The following is a 19,380-nucleotide window of genomic DNA, read 5'->3' on the forward strand; positions in this document are numbered from 1 at the left end:
TTTAATCAATTATGTCTTCCAAACTTTCTGAGGGGAAAAAACGTTGCTAACCTGTGAATGTATGTATATATATTTTGTTCACTGTTGTATTCTCAATGGCTGTAACAGTGCCTTGCACATAGTAGAAATTTAAAAAAAAATTATTGAATTGAATAAGTGAATGTTATCACATATTATTAACTTCCCAAATGTTCTTTTTTCTAGCCTCCTATTTTTGTTTCTTGAAGATAATTTCCCCTCTTATTTTTCTGATTATATTAATTATAGATGTTTTGGGGATTCTCCTGTAATACCCTATATTGACTGCTTTTGCTGTCTTTTTATGCTTGTTTGTTTTGGTCTCTATCTTTCATATTGAAAGCTTTCTTCATATGTCTGGTGATCCTTAGCTTTCACCAGTGAGTCACGAAAATATCTTGTGTTCCTGAGCAGGCTAGAGTGCCGGGCTTGACCCTGGGGTTATCTGGCTCTTGATGTTTCATTGGAGCAGCCTGAAAGGTACACATCTGTAAATCTTTTTTTCTCAGGTTGTTCTTAAAATTTTTAATTGTGGTAACACATATGTAACATAAAATTTACAATTTTAACCATTTTTAATTATACAGTACAGTACAGATCAGTAGGGTTAGGTATGTGTACATTGGTGTGCAGCTGATTTCCAGAACTCTTTCATCTTGCAAAACTGAAACTCTATTCCCATTAAACAACAACTTCTCATTTTTCCCTTCCTTCCCCTTTTCCGCCTCCAGGTAACCATCATTCTACTTTCTGTCTCTATGAATTTGACTACTCTAGGTTCCTCATGTAAGTGAAATCATTTAGTATTTATCATTTTGTGCCTGGCTTATTTCACTTAACATAATGTCTTCAAGGTTCATCCATGTTGTAGCATGGGTCAGAATTCTTAAGGCTGAATTATATATGACTCACATATTGTTCATCCATTCATCTGTTGATAGACGAAGGAACTTGGGTTCCCTCCACCCTTTGCTATTGCGAATAATACTGCTATGAACATGGGTGTACAAAAAACATCTCTTTGAGATCCTGCTTTCAGATATTCTTTTGGAATATATAACCAGAAATGGAATTGTTGGATTATATGTTAATTTTATTTTGCATTTTGTGAAGCACCACTGTGCTGTTTTCCACAGCAGCTGCACCATTTTACATTCCCACAAACAATGCATGAGTTCCAGTTTCTCAACGTCCTCACCAACATTTGTCATTGCCTGTTTTTTTGATAGTAGCCATCTTAATGTGTGTGAGGTGGTATCTCATTGTGGTTTTGATTTGCATTTCCCTAATGATTAGTGATGTTGAGGATCTTCTTATGTGCCCATTGGCCTTAGGCTGGTTATTTTATCAGAAAAAAAAATCTTCTGTCTCTTGTTCAGGGTTAATAAGAACGGTTATCAGCATTTCGGGAACAAAGCAGAAAGGAGTTGGAGTTGGGCTGTAGCCATAAGTGTGCAGATTTTTATCCATCCCTCCTTTTCAAGATTATGTCCCTGCTCTCAGTTAGGCTTAGTGTCCTGAGTCTAGAGTCCCTGTTGATCAGCCTGTTCAGGGAGGGAACCTCCAGGCAATAGCCAGGGAGAGAAGCAGGGGTGGAAATCAAGGATATTAACTATTTCTTTCAGTTTTCCTATTTCAGCCATACTGGTACCTCCACTTTTAGAAGTGACAGTTGACTCTAATTTCTGAGCCTTTAAGAAACTCTGCAACACCAACCAGCTCACTTTTTGGCATCATCCCTGTGGCATTTATTTACTTTTCAGTATTTAAAGTGTTGCTTTGGTACCTCCTTTTCCCAGTCTCTTTTTCTTCTGCAATTAATGTCTTTTATCACATTATTTCAGTAGGGCTTCAGCAGAGGGTAGAGATAAACATGTGTCTTTAATTTACCATTTTAACTGAAACTCCCTCTTGTCATTTTTCTATTGTTGTTATTTTATTGTTAATTGTTATTGTTAATTTTTATCATTATTAATCAATACTCCTTTTTTTCCTTTAGGGGAAAGAGACAGAAGCAGAGATCTGTCATGAGACATTCCACCAAGCTTTATTAAAGGAAAAGCAAGGATGAGCATCTCTCCCCAGGTACATTTTGTTGGTGTTTGATACCCCTGATGCCATGGTCAGCTTTCCACTTTAACCCTTCCTTGACTCAGATTTTCTACTCAGTTCATCTATTTTCAGATTTTTGCCTAAAAGGAAAGCATTTCTACTACATACCATCCTCAGTAGGAAAGTAAAATTCGATATACACTGTTTTGCTTTACAAAATCCTTCAGAAACTCAGAGACTTTCTAAGTTTTGGGATACTGTTTTAAAAATACTTAGATGTTTTGTTTTGGTCTTTTTCATCATACTCATATAAAGCTATAGAATCACGCTTGTTAGTGTCATCTGATAATACAAAGATTGATACAAGTCAGGAGGGAAGTTACCTGTCATTTCATACAGGCTTAGATGGATCATGGCCTGTCCTATTCTGACATAAAACATTCCCAGAATATTGTCTTTCAGGATCCAGAAGAAAAACTATTTACTATTTATTATCACCCACCAAACTTGGAAAAGCCTTGACCTTTATTTATTTATTTATTTTTGCTGGTAGGAATTTAATACAAATTTACTTGCATAGGTTTAAATTGCACTTTCTATAATAAAAATAGAAAGGTTACCCTTTCACTTTTTTTTCTTTTTTAAAAAACATCTTTATTGGAGTATAATTGCTTTACAATGGTGTGTTAGTTTCTGGTGTATAACAAAGTGAATCAGCTATACGTATACATATATCCCCATATCTCCTCCCTCTTGCGTCTCCCTCCCACCCTCCCTCTCCCACCCCTCTAGGTGGACACAAAGCACTGAGCTGATCTCCCTGTGCTATGTGGCTGCTTCCCACTAGCTGTCTGTTTTACATTTGGTAGTGTATATATGTCCATGACACTCTCTCACTTCGTCCCAGCTTACACTTCCCCCTCCCTGTGTCCTCAAGTCCATTCTCTACATCTATTTCTTTATTCCTGTGCTGCCCCTAGGTTCTTCAGAACTGTTTTTTTCCCCCATATATATGTGTTAGCATATGGTATTTATTTTTCTGTTTCTGACTTACCTCACTCTGTATGACAGTCTCTAGGTCCATCCACCTCACTACAAATAACTCAATTTTGTTTCTTTTTATGGCTGAGAAATATTCCATTGTATATATGTGCCACATCTTCTTTATCCATTCATCTGTCAGTGGACACTTAGGTTGTTCCATGTCCTGGCTATTGTAAATAGAGCTGCAATGAACATTGTGGTAAATGATTCTTTTTGAATTATAGTTTTCTCAGGGTATATGTCCAGTAGTGGGATTGCTGGGTCATATGGTAGTTCTATTTTTTATTTTTATTTATTTAGGTTTTTTTTTTTTTTTTTTGCGGTACATGGGCCTCTCCTGTTGTGGCCTCTCCCGTTGCAGAGCACAGGCTCCGGACGCACAGGCTCAGCGGCCATGGCTCACGGGCCCAGCTGCTCCGCGGCATGTGGGATCTTCCCGGACTAGGGCATGAACCCGTGTCCCCTGCATCGGCAGGCGGACTCTCAACCACTGGGCCACCAGGGAAGCCCTATTTTTAGTTTTTTAAGGAACCTCCATACTGTTCTCCATAGTAGCTGTATCAATTTACATTCCCACCAACAGTGCAAGAGGGTTCCCTTTTCTCCACACCCTCCCCAGCATTTATTGTTTGTAGATTTTTTGATGATGGCCATTCTGACTGGTGTGAGGTGATACCTCATTGTAGTTTTGATTTGCATTTCTCTAATGATTAGTGATGTTGAGCACCTTTTCATGTGTTTGTTGGCAATCTGTATGTCTTTGGAGAAATGTCTATTTAGGTCGTCTGCCCATTTTTGGATTGGGTTGTTTGTTTTTTTGATATTGAGCTGCATGAGCTGCTTGTATATTTGGAGATTAAACCTTTGCCAGTTGCTTTGTTTGCAGATATTTTCTCCCATTCTGAGGGTTGTCTTTTGGTCTTGTTTATGGTTTCCTTTGCTATGCAAAAGCTTTAAAGTTTCATTAGGTCCCGTTTGTTTATTTTTGTTTCCATTTCTCTAGGAGGTGGGTCAAAAAGGATCTTGCTGTGATTTATGTCATAGACTGTTCTGCCTCTGTTTTCCTCTAAGAGTTTTATAGTGTCTGGCCTTACATTTAGGTCTTTAATCCACTTTGAGTTGATTTTTGTGTATGGTGTTAGGGAGTGTTCTAATTTCATTCTTTTGCATGTGGCTATCTAGTTTTCCCATCACCACTTATTGAAGAGGCTGTCTTTTCTCCACTGTATATTCTTGCTTCCTTTATCAAAGATAAGGTGACCATATGTGTGTGGGTTTATCTCTGGGCTTTCTATCCTGTTCCATTGATCTATATTCTGTTTTTGTGCCAGTACCATACTGTCTTGATTACTTTAGTGTTGTAGTATAGTCTGAAATCAGGAAGCCTGATTCCTCCAGCTCTGTTTTTCTTCTCAAGATTGCTTTAGCTATTCGGGGTCTTTTATGTTTCCATACAAATTGTGAAATTTTTTGTTCTAGTTCTGAGAAAAATACATTGGTAGTTTGATAGGGATTGCATTGAATTTGTAGATTGCTTTGGGTAGTAGAGTCATTTTCACAATGTTGATTCTTCCAATCCTAGAACATGGTGTATCTCTCCATCTATTTGTATCATCTTTAATTTCTTTCATCAGTATCTTATTGTTTTCTGCACAACAGGTCTTTTGTCTCCTTAGGAAGGTTTATTCCTAGGTATTTTATTCTTTTTGTTGCAATGGTAAATGGGAGTGTTTCCTTAATTTCTCTTTCAGATTTTTTGTTGTTAGTGTATAGGAATGCACCTGACTTCTTTGCATTAATTTTGTATCCTGCTACTTTACCAAATTCATTGATTAACTCTAGTAGTTTCCTGGTAGTGTCTTTAGGATTCTCTTGTATAGTATCATGTCATCTGCAATGAGTGACAGTTTTAATTCTTCTTTTCCTATTTGGATTCCTTTTATTTCCTTTTTTCTCTGACTGCTGTAGCTAAAACTTCCAAAACCATGATGAATAATAGTGGAGAGAGTGGGCAACCTTGTCTTGTTCCTGATCTTAGTGGAAACTGTTTCAGTTTTTCACCACTGAGAATGATGTTGGCTGTGGATTTGTCATATTTGGCCTTTATTATGTTGAGGTTCCTTCTATGCCTACTTTCTGGAGGGTTTTTATCAAAAATGGGTGTTGAATTTTGTCAAAACCTTTTTCTGCATCTATTTAAATGATCATATGTGTTTTCTCCTTAAATGTGTTAATATGGTGAATCACATTTATTGATTTGCATATATTGAAGAATCCTTGCATTCCTGAGATAAACCCCACTTGATCATGGGGTATCATCCTTTTAATGTGCTGCTGGATTCTGTTTGCTAGTATTTTGTTGAGGATTTTTGGATCTATGTTCATCAGTGATATTGGCCTCTAGTTTTCTTTTTTTGTGACGTCTTTGTCTGGCTTTGGTATGAGGGTGATGGTGGCCTCATAGAATGAGTTTCAGAGTGCTCCTCCCTCTGCTATATTTTGGAAGAGTTTGAGAAGGATAGGTGTTAGCTCTTCTCTAAATGTTTGATAGAATTTGCCTGTCAAGCCATCTGGTCCTGGGCTTTTGTTTGTTGGAAGATTTTAATCACAGTCTCAATTTCAGTGCTTGTGATTGGTCTGTTTATATCTTCTATTTCTTCCTGGTTCAGTCTCAGAAAGTTGTGCTTTTCTAAAACTGTGTCCATTTCTTCCATATTGTCTATTTTATTGACATACAGTTGCTTGTAGTAATCTCTCATGATCCTTTGTATTTCTGTGGTGTCTGTTGTAACTTCTCCTTTTTCATTTCTAATTTTATTGATTTGAGTCTTCTCTGCCTTTTTCTTGATGAGTCTGGCTAATGGTTTATCAATTTTCTTTATCTTCTCAAAGAACCAGCTTTTAGTTTTATTGATCTTTGGTATTGTTTCCTTTATTTCTTTTTCATTTATTTGTGATCTGTTCTTTATGATTTCTTTCCGTCTGCTAACTTTGGTGTTTTTTTGATCTTCTTTCTCTAATTGCTTTAGTTGTGAGGTTAGGTTGTTTATTTGAGACGTTTCTTGTTTCTTGAGGTAGGATTGTATTGCTATAAACTTCCCTCTTAGAACTGCTTTTACTGCATCCTGTAGGTTTTGGTCGTCGGGTTTTCATTATCATTTGTTTCTAGGTATATTTTGATTTCCTCTTTGATTTCTTCAGTGATCTCTTGGTTATTTAGTAGCGTATTTTATAGCCTCCACGTGTTTGTATTTTTTTACAGTTTTTTTCCTGTAATTGATATCTAGTCTCATAGCATTGTGATCAGAAAAGATCATTGATACAATTTCAATTTTCTTAAATTTACCAAGGCTTGATTTGTGACCCAAGATATGATCTATCCTGGAGAATGTTCCATGAGCACTTGAGAAGAAATTGTATTCTGTTTTTTTGGATGGAATGTCCTGTAAATATCAATTAAGTCCATCTTGTTTAATGTGTCATTTAAAGCTTGTGTTTCCTTATTTAATTTCATTTTGGATGATCTGTCCATTGGTGAAAGTGGGGTGTTAAAGACCCCTATCATGATTGTGTTACTGTCAATTTCCCCTTTTATGGCTGTTAGTATTTGCCTTATGTATTGAGGTGCTCCTATGTTGGGTACATAAATATTTACAATTGTTATATCTTCTTCTTGGATTGATCCTTTGATCATTATGTAGTGTCCTTCTTTTTCTCTTGTAATAGTCTTTATTTTTAAGTCTATTTTGTCTGATATGAGAATTGCTACTCCAGCCTTCTTTCAATTTCCATTTGCATGGACTATCTTTTTCCATCCCCTCACTTTCAGTCTGTATGTGTCCCTAGGTCTGAAGTGGGTCTCTTGTAGGCAGCATATATATGGGTCTTGTGTTTGTATCCATTCAGCCAGTCTGTGTCTTTTGGTTGGAGCATTTAATCCATTTACATTTAAGGTAGTTATCGATATGTATGTTCCTATTACCATTTTCTTAATTGTTTTGGGTTTGTTATTGTAGATCTTTTCCTTCTCTTGTGTTTCCTGCCTACAGAAATTCCTTTAGCATTTGTTGTAAAGCTGGTTTGGTGGTGCTGAATTCTCTTAGCTTTTGTTTGTCTGTAAAGTTTTCAATTTCTCCATGGAATCTGAATGAGATCCTTGCTGGGTAGAGTAATCTTGTAGGCTTTCTCCTTTCATCACTTTAAATATGTCCTGCCGCTCCCTTCTAGCTTGCAGAGTTTCTTCTGAAACATCAGCTGTTTACCTTATGGTGTTTCCCTTGTATGTTTTTTGTTGCTTTTCCCTTGCTGCTTTTAATATTTTTTCTTTGTATTTAATATTTGATTAATATGTCTTGGCATGTTTCTCCTTTGATTTATCCTGTATGGGACTCTCTGTGCTTCCTGGACTTGATTGACTATTTCCTTTCAACTATAATCTCTTCAAATATTTTCTCAGTCCCTTTTTTTTCTCTTCTTCTTCTGGGATCCCTATAATTTGAATGTTAGTGTGTTTAATGTTGTCCCAGAAGTCTCTGAGACTGTCCTCAATTCTTTTCTTTTTTTTTTTTAATTCTGCTGTGCGGTAGTTATTTCCACTATTTTATCTTCCAGGTCACTTATCCATTCTTCTGCCTCAGTTATCCTGCTGTTGATTCCTTCTAGAGAACTTTTATTTTCATTTATTGTGTTGTTCATCATTGTTTGTTTACTCATTAATTCTTCTAGGTCCTTGTTAAACATTTCTTGTATTTTCTCCATTCTATTTCCAAGATTTTGGATCATCTTTGCTATCATTACTCTGAATTCTTTTTCAGGTAGACTGCCTATTTCCTGTTCATTTGTTTGGTCTGGTGGGTTTTTACCTTACTCCTTCATCTGCTGTGTATTTCTCTGTCTTCTCATTTTACTTAACTTACGATGTTTGGGGTCTCCTTTTTGCATGCTGCAGGTTTGTAGTTACCATTGTTTTTGGTGTTGCCTCCAGTGGGTAAGGTTTGTTCAGTGGGTTGTGTAGGCTTCCTGGTGGAGGGGACTGGTACCTGTGTTTAGTGGATGAGGCTAGATCTTGTCTTTCTTGTGGGCAGGACCACATCCCGTGGTGTGCTTTGGGGTATCTGTGAACTTATTATGATTTTAGGCTGCCTCTCTGCTAATGGGTGGGGTTGTGTTCCTGTCTTGCTAGTTGTTTGACATAGGGTGTCCAGCACTATAGCTTGCTGGTCGTTGAGTGGAGCTGTATCTTAGCATTGAGATGTAGATCTCTGGGAGAGCTCTTGCCATTTGATATTACATGGGGCTGGGAGGTCTCTGGTGGACCAATGTCCTGAACTCAGCTCTCCCACCTCAGAGGCTCAGGCCTGATGCCCGGTCAGACCATAAAGACCCTGTCAGCCTCATGGCTCAGAAGAAAAGGAAGAAAGAAAGAAAGAGAGAGAGAGAGAGGGAGGGAGGGAGGAAGGAAGGAAGAAAGAAAAATAAAATAAAGTTATTAAATTAAAAAATTATTAAAAATAAAAATATTAAAATAATTTTAAGAAAGAAAGAAAGAGAGCAACCAAACCAAAAAATAAATCCAGCAATGATAACAAGCACTAAAAACTATACTAAAAAAAATAACAAAAAATGGACAGGCAGAACCCTAGGACAAATGGCAAAAGCAAAGCTATGCAGAGAAAATCACACAAAGAAACATACTCACACGCACTCACAAAAAGAGAAAAAGGAAAAAATATATATATATATAAAAACCCGGAAGAAAGCAACCAAATCAATAAAGAAATCTACCAATGATAATAAGCTCGAAATACCAAACTAAGATAAACATAAAACCAGAAACAAATTAGATGTAGAAAGTAAACCCCAAGTCTACAGTTGCTCCCAAAGTCCACCACCTCAATTTTGTGATGATTCGTCGTCTATTCAACTATTCCGCAGATGCAGCGTACATCAAGTTGATTGTGGAGATTTAATCTGCTGCTCCTGAGGCTGCACGGAGAAATTTCCCTTTCTTTTCTTTGTGCACACAGCTCCTGGGGTTCAGCTTTGGATTTGACCCCGCCTCTGCGTGTAGGTCACCTGAGGGCATCTGTTCCCCACCTAGACAGGATAGGGTTAAAGTAGCAGCTGATTAGGGGGCTCTGGCTCACTCAGGCTGAGGAGAGGGAGGGGTATGGAATGTGGGGCAAGCGTGTGGCGGCAGAGGCCAGTGTGACATTGCAACAGCCTGAGGCATGCTGTGTGTTCTCCCAGGGAAGTTGTCCCTGGATCACGGGACCCTGGCAGTGGCAGGCTGCACAGGTTCTCAGGAGGGGAGGTATGGATAGTGACCTGTGCTTGCACACAGGCTTCTTGGTGTCTGCAGAAGCAGCCTTAGCATTTCATGCCCGTCTCTGCTGTCCGCGCTGATAGCCGCAGCTCACGCCTGTCTCTGGAGCTTGTTTAGGTGGGGCTCTGAATCCCCTCTTCTTGTGCACCCTGAAACAATGGTGTCTTGCCTCTTAGGCAGGTCCAGACATTTTCTTGGACTCCCTCCCGGCTAGCTGTGGCACACTAGCCCCCTTCAGGCTGTGTTCACGCAGCCAACCCCAGTCCTCTCCCTGGGATCTGACCTCTGAATCCTGAGCCTCAGCTCCCAGCCCCCATCTGCCCCGGCGGAGGAGCAGAGAAGCCTCTTAGGCTGGTGAGTGCTGGTTGGTACCAGTCCTCTGTGCGGGAATCTCTCAGCTTTGCCCTCTGCACCCCTGTTGCTGTGCTCTCCTCCATGGCTCCGATGCTTCCCCCCTCCGCCACCTGCAGTCTCTGCCCGCGAAGGGGCTTCTAGTGTGTGGAAACCTTTCCTCCTTCACAGCTCCCTCCCAGAGGTGCAGGTCCCGTCCCTATTCTTTTGTCTCTGTTTTTCCTTTTTTCTTTTGCCCTACCCCGGTACGCGGGGAGTTTCTTGCTTTTTGGGAAGTCTGAGGTCCTCTGCCAGCGTTCAGTAGGTGTTCTGTAGGAGTTGTTCCACATGCCCATGTAGTTTTGATGTATTTGTGGGGAGGAAGGTGATCTCCATGTCTTACTCCTCCGCCATCTTGAAGTTGCCTCCAGCCTTGACCTTTAAATAAACTGTTGAAAACTTCTAAACTAGTTCCTGATCCTGAGAGTGCAAAGTTAACATGAAACATTTTAAAAGAAAAGGCTTTTATTAAAACAGACTATTTAGATTGTTTATGCCAAAGTGCTCTCCCTAATCTGAGTTAAAGCACTTATCCAAGCACTGGAGTGCCATGATAGTTGGCTATAATTAAGATTCTAAAGCCAGGCATTTTTGGTATGTGTAGTAATTTCAATTATTTGTACTATTATATCAATAATACTGTACATGCATATGGTAATTGAGAGATTGGAATTGTTAGTCCCAACGTATAGATGAGAAAATTGAGTTTCCGGGTAGTATATGAAACTACATTTGTAATGTCGAACAGCTAGTAAGAAAGTGAAGGTGTGAGATGCAGTGATAGTACTGAAGACTCCATGTGTAATGCCTGCTGCAACGCAAAATACCTGCATTAAACTACATAGATCTTTGGGGAAAGTGATCAAGGACATAAAGAACAAAAGAAGTGAGGAACAGTGAAAACCAGATTAAAAGATATTAGATATAGAACCCTCTCCTCACCTTTTGCTTCACCTGTGCCTGGAATGGTATATATTTGCTTGCTATTTTGGACACGTTGACCAGCCCTGTATAAAAAAAACACTGAAGATTTCTTCACAAAAGCTACCTATGCTTGCTATCACATATCCTAGTTCTAGCAAAATGCCAGGAATTAAAGAAAATCTCACTGCTCATTAGTTTCCAATACTAGGGAAGGGCACACTTATTTACATAAAGGTAGGCATCCTGGTTTCACTTCTGGCTGGGTGCAGGAGCCACCAGCTTTCTCAAGGCAGTGACCCCCATCAATGCAATGGCTCAACACCTTCTGTTTGTTTCCTGGCCTCACTTTCAGGTGCCCTGGGCCTCTCAGCTCAGACAGAGCCTTCATTTGATTTGCACACAGAACTAACTTGAATGCAGTCACCTCCAGTTAGGACAGTAAGAGAAAATGGCTTTATTTGGATGACTAAAGGGAAATCTCTCCACATTTACTAAATATCCTGGCTTCTTAGATGCTTACAAAGAATAAAGGGACATGCTTTCACCATTTCCCAGGAAAGCTTAGGTGGTAGTGAAATAAAGCAGAGTTTTCTTCCTTTTTCTTCAGAGAAAAGTCTTTAGCCTGAGAGAAGGTAAAGAAGTAAGATCCTAGTAAATAAACAGAAACCGAATACTGCAAACATGTATGAGGGTAGAATATGACTTCTGTATTAAGAAAAATGATGAATGTTTTCACATTATGGGAACAGCTTTAGCACACCCTTAAAATAGCACATTAACAATATGAGAAGACATAGAGATATTTGTCTCTATACTTTAAACCTTTTCTCTTCCACAAGGATTTTTAGTAAGTATATGCTATGGACTAGAGCTCAGAGACTGTGAAAGAAAATTTCTAGCCTTGAGTGTTGCTGCCACCTACATGACGGGAAGACTACAAACAAAACCCAACCCCTTTCCAGACAAGCATCAGCTGCAGTATACTTTCTATGAAAACATACTTTAGAAATCTCCATATTTGTTCCTTTAATTGACTGTCCCAATCACAACTGAAGTGATAGTATTCACTATTTTCACCTCACTTCTTGTCTCAAATTCTTGCAGAAATTGGAGCAGGTTTGTTTAGGTTGGTGGGAATACACTGACTGTATGAAATACGGGCTGATCCAAGGAAATCTTCCTTACCATCAAAACAGTCCTAAGTGCAACTTGATCCCTGTGACAATGACTGTCTCAGGGAGAGGATGAAGGCTCTCAATCTTACTGTCTTATAGTTTCCCCCCAACCCCACCCCAAGACTGCAGGCTTTAAAATACAAGAGGAAGAAATAAATACAATGTTTCCTCAGTTGATTATAGTCGATGCAAATGGAGATAACATGAATGTAAGAATTCTTTTGATATAGATAAGAATGGTTATTTCTGATAGGAAATGCAGTTGCCACTGCAGAACTAACAGGAAATCTCTTTAAAAGTCTAAAGGAAACTTGTGATATGTCAAGAACATGTCATAGATCTTCCTTTTATCTTGGATGGCATCATCTGAGGGCCATGATGCTCAGTGACTGAGGCTGTGTGAAACACATTCTCCCTAGAAGATACACATGCAAGATCGAAAAGCCGATTGATGACTTTACAGATAATTCCAATTAAAATAATTGCTAAGTGAATAAATGATAGGTTTTGTAAGCAAGTACCAAGCAATTACTGCTATTGCACCATGTTATGAATATTGGCATTTTGCTGGCATTTGGCACTTTCCAGATTTAGGCACAGTGTTGTACTAAACATGTACTAGTCATCTTTGATGTTAAAAACAGTGTATCCTTGAATTAAAAAATCACTGCTACCTTTCCAATTAGTAACAAGTTGAAGACAGAAGGATCCCTAAAAACAACGATGGGAAAACCTTGTCTGTGCAATGAAAAAAGGGCATTTGGAAAAACAACGTCAAAAGGGAGCACTCTATGTGCTCAACATTTCCCCCTGTATACCACTAGAAATAAGCCATTTAAAATATTTTCAATGGTCTATGGCTTCGGTTTTCACATGGTATTAAAACAACTATTTCTTACCATTTGTATCATTATAATCATGCTCATAATGATGAAGTTGTCACAGTCTATTTACCTGCACTATGCTTTCTGGGATAAAAGTGAATTTCTCCTAGACTTAATGAATAGAGCCTAGGGCTAGACGGTGGCAAAAAATTCAGTAATCAAGATAAATATATTTTAACACAATATTTATAAAAATCAAATTAATGCAAAAAAATCCATGACATTGAAATCTTAAATGAAGACGGAATCTAATAAGGTCTGATGAGGGTGAGAGGAGTGAGTGAATGGTACTAGGACAACCTCACCCCAGTCCCTACCCTGCCAAAGACATGAAGTGATGCATGCTGTCTTCAGGGGTCACAGTTGGGTGGGAGTTTCCAGTGGCATGCTCTTACTGGAAGATCTGTTAATTTCCAGTTTACGTTTTTCTCATACATGCTATCTGTAGGGTCCTTGTTGATGAAATCACAGTGCAAAGTCGTCTGGGGACCATTGTACAGGAAGCCATGTAGATTCATCAGAAAGATATCTACTCAAGAAAGTTTTAACTTTGCAACATTTTTGGTCACAGTTCATTTTGAAAGTATTTTACATTGCTAACTAGGTACATGTTTACAAAATAATGACTTCCATATGAGATTAGACACAACTTTGAGCACTTTACACCTAAAATAACATTTTGTGGAGAACCAAAGAATATATAGCACCACTTTTAAATAACTGTGTAATCAAAATGTATGCAATAGAAATTTAAAAATTACATGAAAGAGCCCATTCTGTAAAAATGACTTTAAAGTCAATTGAAATTAATATATTCTGAGCCTTCTTTTTAAACATGTGGCATAAAACTTAAATTTTAAAAATTTAGTTATTATAATGTGCCCTCTAAAGACTGAAAAGAATATCTTTTCTAAAATTTTCATATGAATAATTATAAAAGGATTTTAAATACAGAACATTGGAGGGAAATGTACAAGGAAGGAAACAAAAAATACCCCAATACTACCATCTTGAGATAGAATGTTAATACTTAGTAAAATATTTCCTATGTTTTTCTAATAATGACATGTTTAAAGTAGCCTTAACTTAGTTTCTAAAATAGCAACAGAATATTTCAGGCCTGAGGCACCGTTCCATGTTTATAATGCTATAAATTTTACCTTATATTTGAAGTGTTTTACAGTGTTCAGATTGCTTTCCATAAACCATCTCGTAGAGGGCCTCTGGACGAGCCCTTTGAGGGAGCTCTCTACATGGATGGGGAAGCGAGGCTCTGAGATTCACAGCAAGGACATGCTGCCTAGACACATGGCAGTGAAGTCCTGGCTCTTAAACCTAGATTCTTCCCTCATGCAATATTGCCAGTGTGTAACTCCACAGTGAATAACAGAACTCAGGCTTGCAAATTTGAAAATATGATATTCCTTGGAGGAAAATATATAATCATAAACATCACCAAGATTATTACCAAAAAAGAAACCCAATGTAATTTTTAAATGATTTACTTATTACAATGACAAGGAAGACTCTGGATACAAACACATTTGTTTGCTAATACAATTACTCCACTGTTACCTAAGATTGTACATACAAAGGGACAAACACCTAATTAAGAGGCAGTCAGTTTTGAGTTTCTAGGTACCATATGAGTGATCCGTTTAATTGTGTGGCAATTTACTATTTCAAATTCTCCTCACAACAGAAATTCCTGAAACATGTTGAAAGTAAGTCAATATCATTATTTTTAAACAGACTAGTGGATCTGTGTCATAAATACACTTGCACATGTATATTAGGGAACATTATTTAAATGTCTATCTCTAAAACTCATTTTTAGGAATTAAAAATTTTGATAATTAATGGTGTTGGTCTCCAGAATTCATATTGATAAAAGATTTTAATTAGTCATTTGATAGGAATTTTTAAATTTTAGCAACTATAAACTGTGTTACCAAAAAAATCTTAAAAATTTCATTTAGTAATGTCAGGATTATGCTACTTCTAATTTCCTATAGCTAGTGACATAATAAAACATTTATCAAGAATTCAGTATTGGTTTCCTCGGACCTGAAAAAATGCTAAATATAGCAACTATTTAAACTTATTTTTATTCTTCTTTGTAAAAGGAATAATAGGACATAGCTATAAAAACAAAGAAGTTTATTTTTAATAAACATACCAGAACTTGAGCATCTGAATTAGTTTCAACTATTAAAATTGCCCTTGTGAGAGGATATATCCTTATTTGATATTGCTATCATTAATAATATTTTTGGGAGTCCTCCTTGTAATGGTTTTCAGAGCCAGAACACAGCATGCAAGAAAATGTGTTCCATTGCCTAGCTTGCTACCTTCCCTTATTTTGAAATTTGTTCCACATGGCTTTTGACAATTTTCAGAGGGCTGAGGGAAGCACACACACACATATATGTATATTTTTTCAAAGGATGGTAATTTTCCATCATTATTCATATTAACAATATGTTATTGTTACTGACATACAACTCAAAAGTAATTTCAAGTAATTTCACCCTTTAGGAAAAAAAAGAACACACAATTTTGTCTATTTTAAAACAGTCACACTCACCTCTCTAGTTCTGGTATATTCATTTACTCCAATCATTAATTATAAGCTCTGTAAGGGTAGAAACCATTCTATTTCAATTTTATAGCTCTATTCTCTAATCTCTCCCTCTCCCTTGCCCACTGCATCCTCCCTTGTACAGAACCTGATGCTGGTGCCCCAAAAAATGTTTGTTGAATTGAAGTGACTATAACTTCCCTATTAGATAGATTTATAAAGATATATATCATATATTTAACACTTTATTTCCATTTTTCTATGGATTAGTCAATATTTGTATTCATATGCACACTAATAATCTTCTTCATGATTTTCTATAAATTCAGGAATTATACAATATAAATCACAGCAAATAAATCGGATCACTAAAAGCCTTAATAGATGAGCACTTTAAGTCTGTTCTTATTTATATTGCTTCCCATATTTTAGTTTGAGAATTCCTGCTAGTCAAGTTTCTTTCTGGGAATAGAACTACAAGAGTTTTTACTTATTAAGGATCAATTGTGATGTGGTATCAGTAGATTCCCCTTCCCTAGTTTACATGTATATGGCCAACAAGATCAACCTTTAGCGAAAGACATTAGCCTCTATGTCATTAGAAGTCTAAATTAACTTGACTGCACAAGATTGGTCCCTATTATACTGTGTATCACTTATTTGGGCTAATTGATGACTAAATGGAATTGGCTATTTGTTGACATTTCATGCTTAAGGATGAGATTTACCATAGGGTGATTGATCTGAATTAAAGCATCTACTAAGACAAAATGTCCTAACCTAACAACTCAAACAAATTTGGTAAAGTTTTAGATCAAATACATTTAAGCAACATTAAATTTAAAAGCATTGTTTGTTACATTGTTTAAAAGCAATAGGGTTATATAATTCAGGAACTGACAAATGGAAGAAAATCTAAAATGGTATTAAATTTGTGTCTGTGGGCTGGCACTCCTTGTTGGAAATAGTCAAACAAAAGTAAGAGGCATCGAATGATCTAGACAATGATTTTCTAAAATTAGATGAATTTGAATATTTTCCATCGGTAATGACTCTGGCCAAAGTATCAGCAAATTTACTACAAACTAATAACTAGACTAATAACAACATAGCTTATACACAATGATAAACAACTGGCATGTTTGGGGTTTCTTAATTTGTCCAAATCCAGTTCTACAGATGAGATTCCATTTAGCACAGCTTGCAGGAGCACACCTTTGCTATCCATAAATGATGCCTTCGTTCACCTGGAAAGAAAACAGATTATCTTGGGTTATATGGTAAAATAAAGAAATAAGAGAGAAGAAAGGGCAGGAGGAAGGAAGGGAGAGAGGAAGGGTGGGAGAGAGGGGAGGATGAAAGGAGGGAGGAAATGAGGAAAGAAATAAGGGAAGAAATGGAAGAAGGAAGGAAGAAAGAAAGGAATTACCTATAATTTCTACATTTCTTTTTCTATATGAAATAAAATGTTAAGACAATAAAGAAATTCTTATAAACCAGACCTCAGGTAAATGTATTTTAATTGCACATCTTATTGGTATAGGTTTTTTTTAATCACCGAGAAAGGTAAAAAGTTGTCAACAAGGTGAATCGAGTTTGAAATTAGTAAATTTCCATAAATTTCAAGCAGCTGAATTGTTCTTAGAGAAACTCACAACTGCAGTTTTAGGACCAAATGTTATAAATGTCAGTTGAAATATGGTTTGAGCTATGGAATAAAAAAAAAACACATGTACTTCTCAGACTACTTGGATGATTATTGCAGGCTAAAAGATCACTTGATTAAATTAATTTGAATAATTGGAGCATTGTGCCTCAGTAAACTACTTCTAAACACATTTATATTAATGATGTGACTAATCATAGTAACTCCCACTCCTACTGGCAAAAACTCAAAAAGCTGATTACTTACTTTAGCTAAACCAATATTCAGAATTGTATTATATATGTATTACATATATATGCCTAGAATTTTATGTTCTTTAAAGGTTATTAGATTAATGCTTAAAATTTTCCCTTTGGGTAAATTATTAACAATACTGATATTGTTAAACACAACTAGAAGACAGAGCTTACATGTTTATACTACTGAAACTGTTCTTCTGGAACATTTTTTTTACCACTAACCGTAAGAAGTGTGTTCTCGATGGCTATGATTGATGGGCTGCTCGCACATTCTACATTTTTTCTGCTTCGCGCATCATCATCAGCCATCTCCAACACTCCACTCCTGAATCTGTCCTACTTTCTGTTACCTGATTTTTGCTGGTGATTCATGAGCCAGAATAGTATAAAAAAAAACAAAAACAAACAAACAAAAAAAACTTGGCTTTTCACAACGTAGTATCCCCTAGGAAACTGTAAGAAATCTAGTTTTGTTCATCAGATTCATGAAAATGCAATATTGATTAACAATGATGTATGTAGATCTACATAACATGCTATATAAAAACCACCAAAGTGTTCTGTTAATGGCAGATGCATACTGATTATAAACTACTTCAGATTGACATAAAAATGCTTATCTGAATCCTTTTTTTTTTGTACTTCCAAGCTTCCTCTTGTCACTAATATTTTCAGCTGAAGCTATATTTAAGTGCAGTATCCCTGGTGCACTAGGAAGTAAAATTCTTAATTTTCCAAGCCAATAAGGTGATAAAAGCTCAAGGTTTCTCATGAACACTGGATAAAATTTGTGAACGTCACACTAAATTTTTTATCATCATGAGTACAAAGATGAGGGGCAAGGAACACTTTTTTAATATTCTGGAGATTGGGGATTGAGCTATAATCACTGTGCATGAAACAGTTAATAAGAGGTTAACCATCGAAAGACTAAACTGAACTATTTTTGTGATAACATCTTTCAGATTCAAAAGCAACCAGGCCTTAAAGAGCCAAAGAAAGAAAGCCTAATGGCCCTAAAAACTTAAAAAAGGGAGCTGCAAGTTCACATGTTGTCTCAGTGCTTCTATTACTAGACATTGAAGTTATTCCCACAGGTTCTGGGAATGTATAAATGCTGGGTGAAGAAGCCAGTAGACTTCACAGAGTCTAAGCCAGAAACTTCAATCTGGGATTCACCTGTGAGTCAAAACTTTTGCTAATAAATTATTCCAAAGAAAAGACACTGCTGAGGGAGGCCTTAAGCGATCAGACAAGACCTCCAGGTTCACTAGCTGGCTCAGAGTAACAAGAATGCTCTGGTCTAAAGGTGCTTTGCCAACCTTAATGGACTGCAGGCACCCACCTGGGTATACAGCTTGAACCAATAAAGAGATCACAATGGCATGATGAATAAGGTAGAGAGCTTTCGAGACTGGGTGAATGACCACTCCACCAGGTATCTAAATTGTGACCTATATGCACACTCCAGGCCATTTACAAATGGGTCATCCTAGTCAATTCAGTGCTGGAGAAGCAGTGATGTCAATGAAAAAATAAACAATCTACGTACTGAGTTCAAAACCCATTTCATTCCAAGACAGTCAATTTGCAAAGTCAACCTTACTGTTTTATATAAATTCTAAAAGTTTGATTTTATTACTGATATTTTTAAATGCTCTATCAACATTTTAAAAATTTCAACTTCATCTTTTAAAAAATTGTTTTAGTTTTTCTGTACTTCAAGTTTTCTTACTCTCCACAAATGCAAATTAGTTGATATGAGCAATATAAAGCTATATGAGCTAAAGTAATATGATGTTTAGAGAATTTGCCAAGAAATCTTTCCTTGGAGAGAATATATGAGGCAATATTCTTGAACTGTGCTTGAATAGGAAAATGATTTTTTTTGTTTTCATTTTCCAGATGCTGTTTGAACAACTGGGCTATTAATTTAAAATGATGTAATAAATATATTAGTCATTTAGAATTGCATAGATAAAACCATGTAAGGTCAATATCCATTAAAGCCAAAAGACTGACCACATTCAACTTTGTAACTAGGGGATTTTGCATGTACATGAAAATGTTAAAAAGAATTTT

General features: G+C 36.8%; 1 protein-coding gene across 2 annotated transcripts in view; it reads right to left on the reverse strand.

Moving 5' to 3' along the window:
• Positions 1-16,584: 16,584 nt before the first annotated feature.
• The window catches only part of WDR72 (WD repeat domain 72), a gene marked incomplete at both ends in the record, with an annotated part of 194,334 nt that continues 191,538 nt past the window's right edge, over positions 16,585-19,380 (reverse strand). For both annotated transcript variants that reach the window (XM_081227042.1, XM_081227043.1), the window contains one exon: positions 16,585-16,640. In XM_081227042.1, the coding sequence (XP_081083168.1) occupies positions 16,585-16,640 (56 nt within the window). The remainder of the gene's footprint in view (positions 16,641-19,380) is intronic.

Source organism: Mesoplodon bidens, assembly GCF_964165515.1.
Source record: "Mesoplodon bidens genome assembly, chromosome: 3".
Taxonomy (NCBI): Eukaryota; Metazoa; Chordata; class Mammalia; order Artiodactyla; family Ziphiidae; genus Mesoplodon; species Mesoplodon bidens.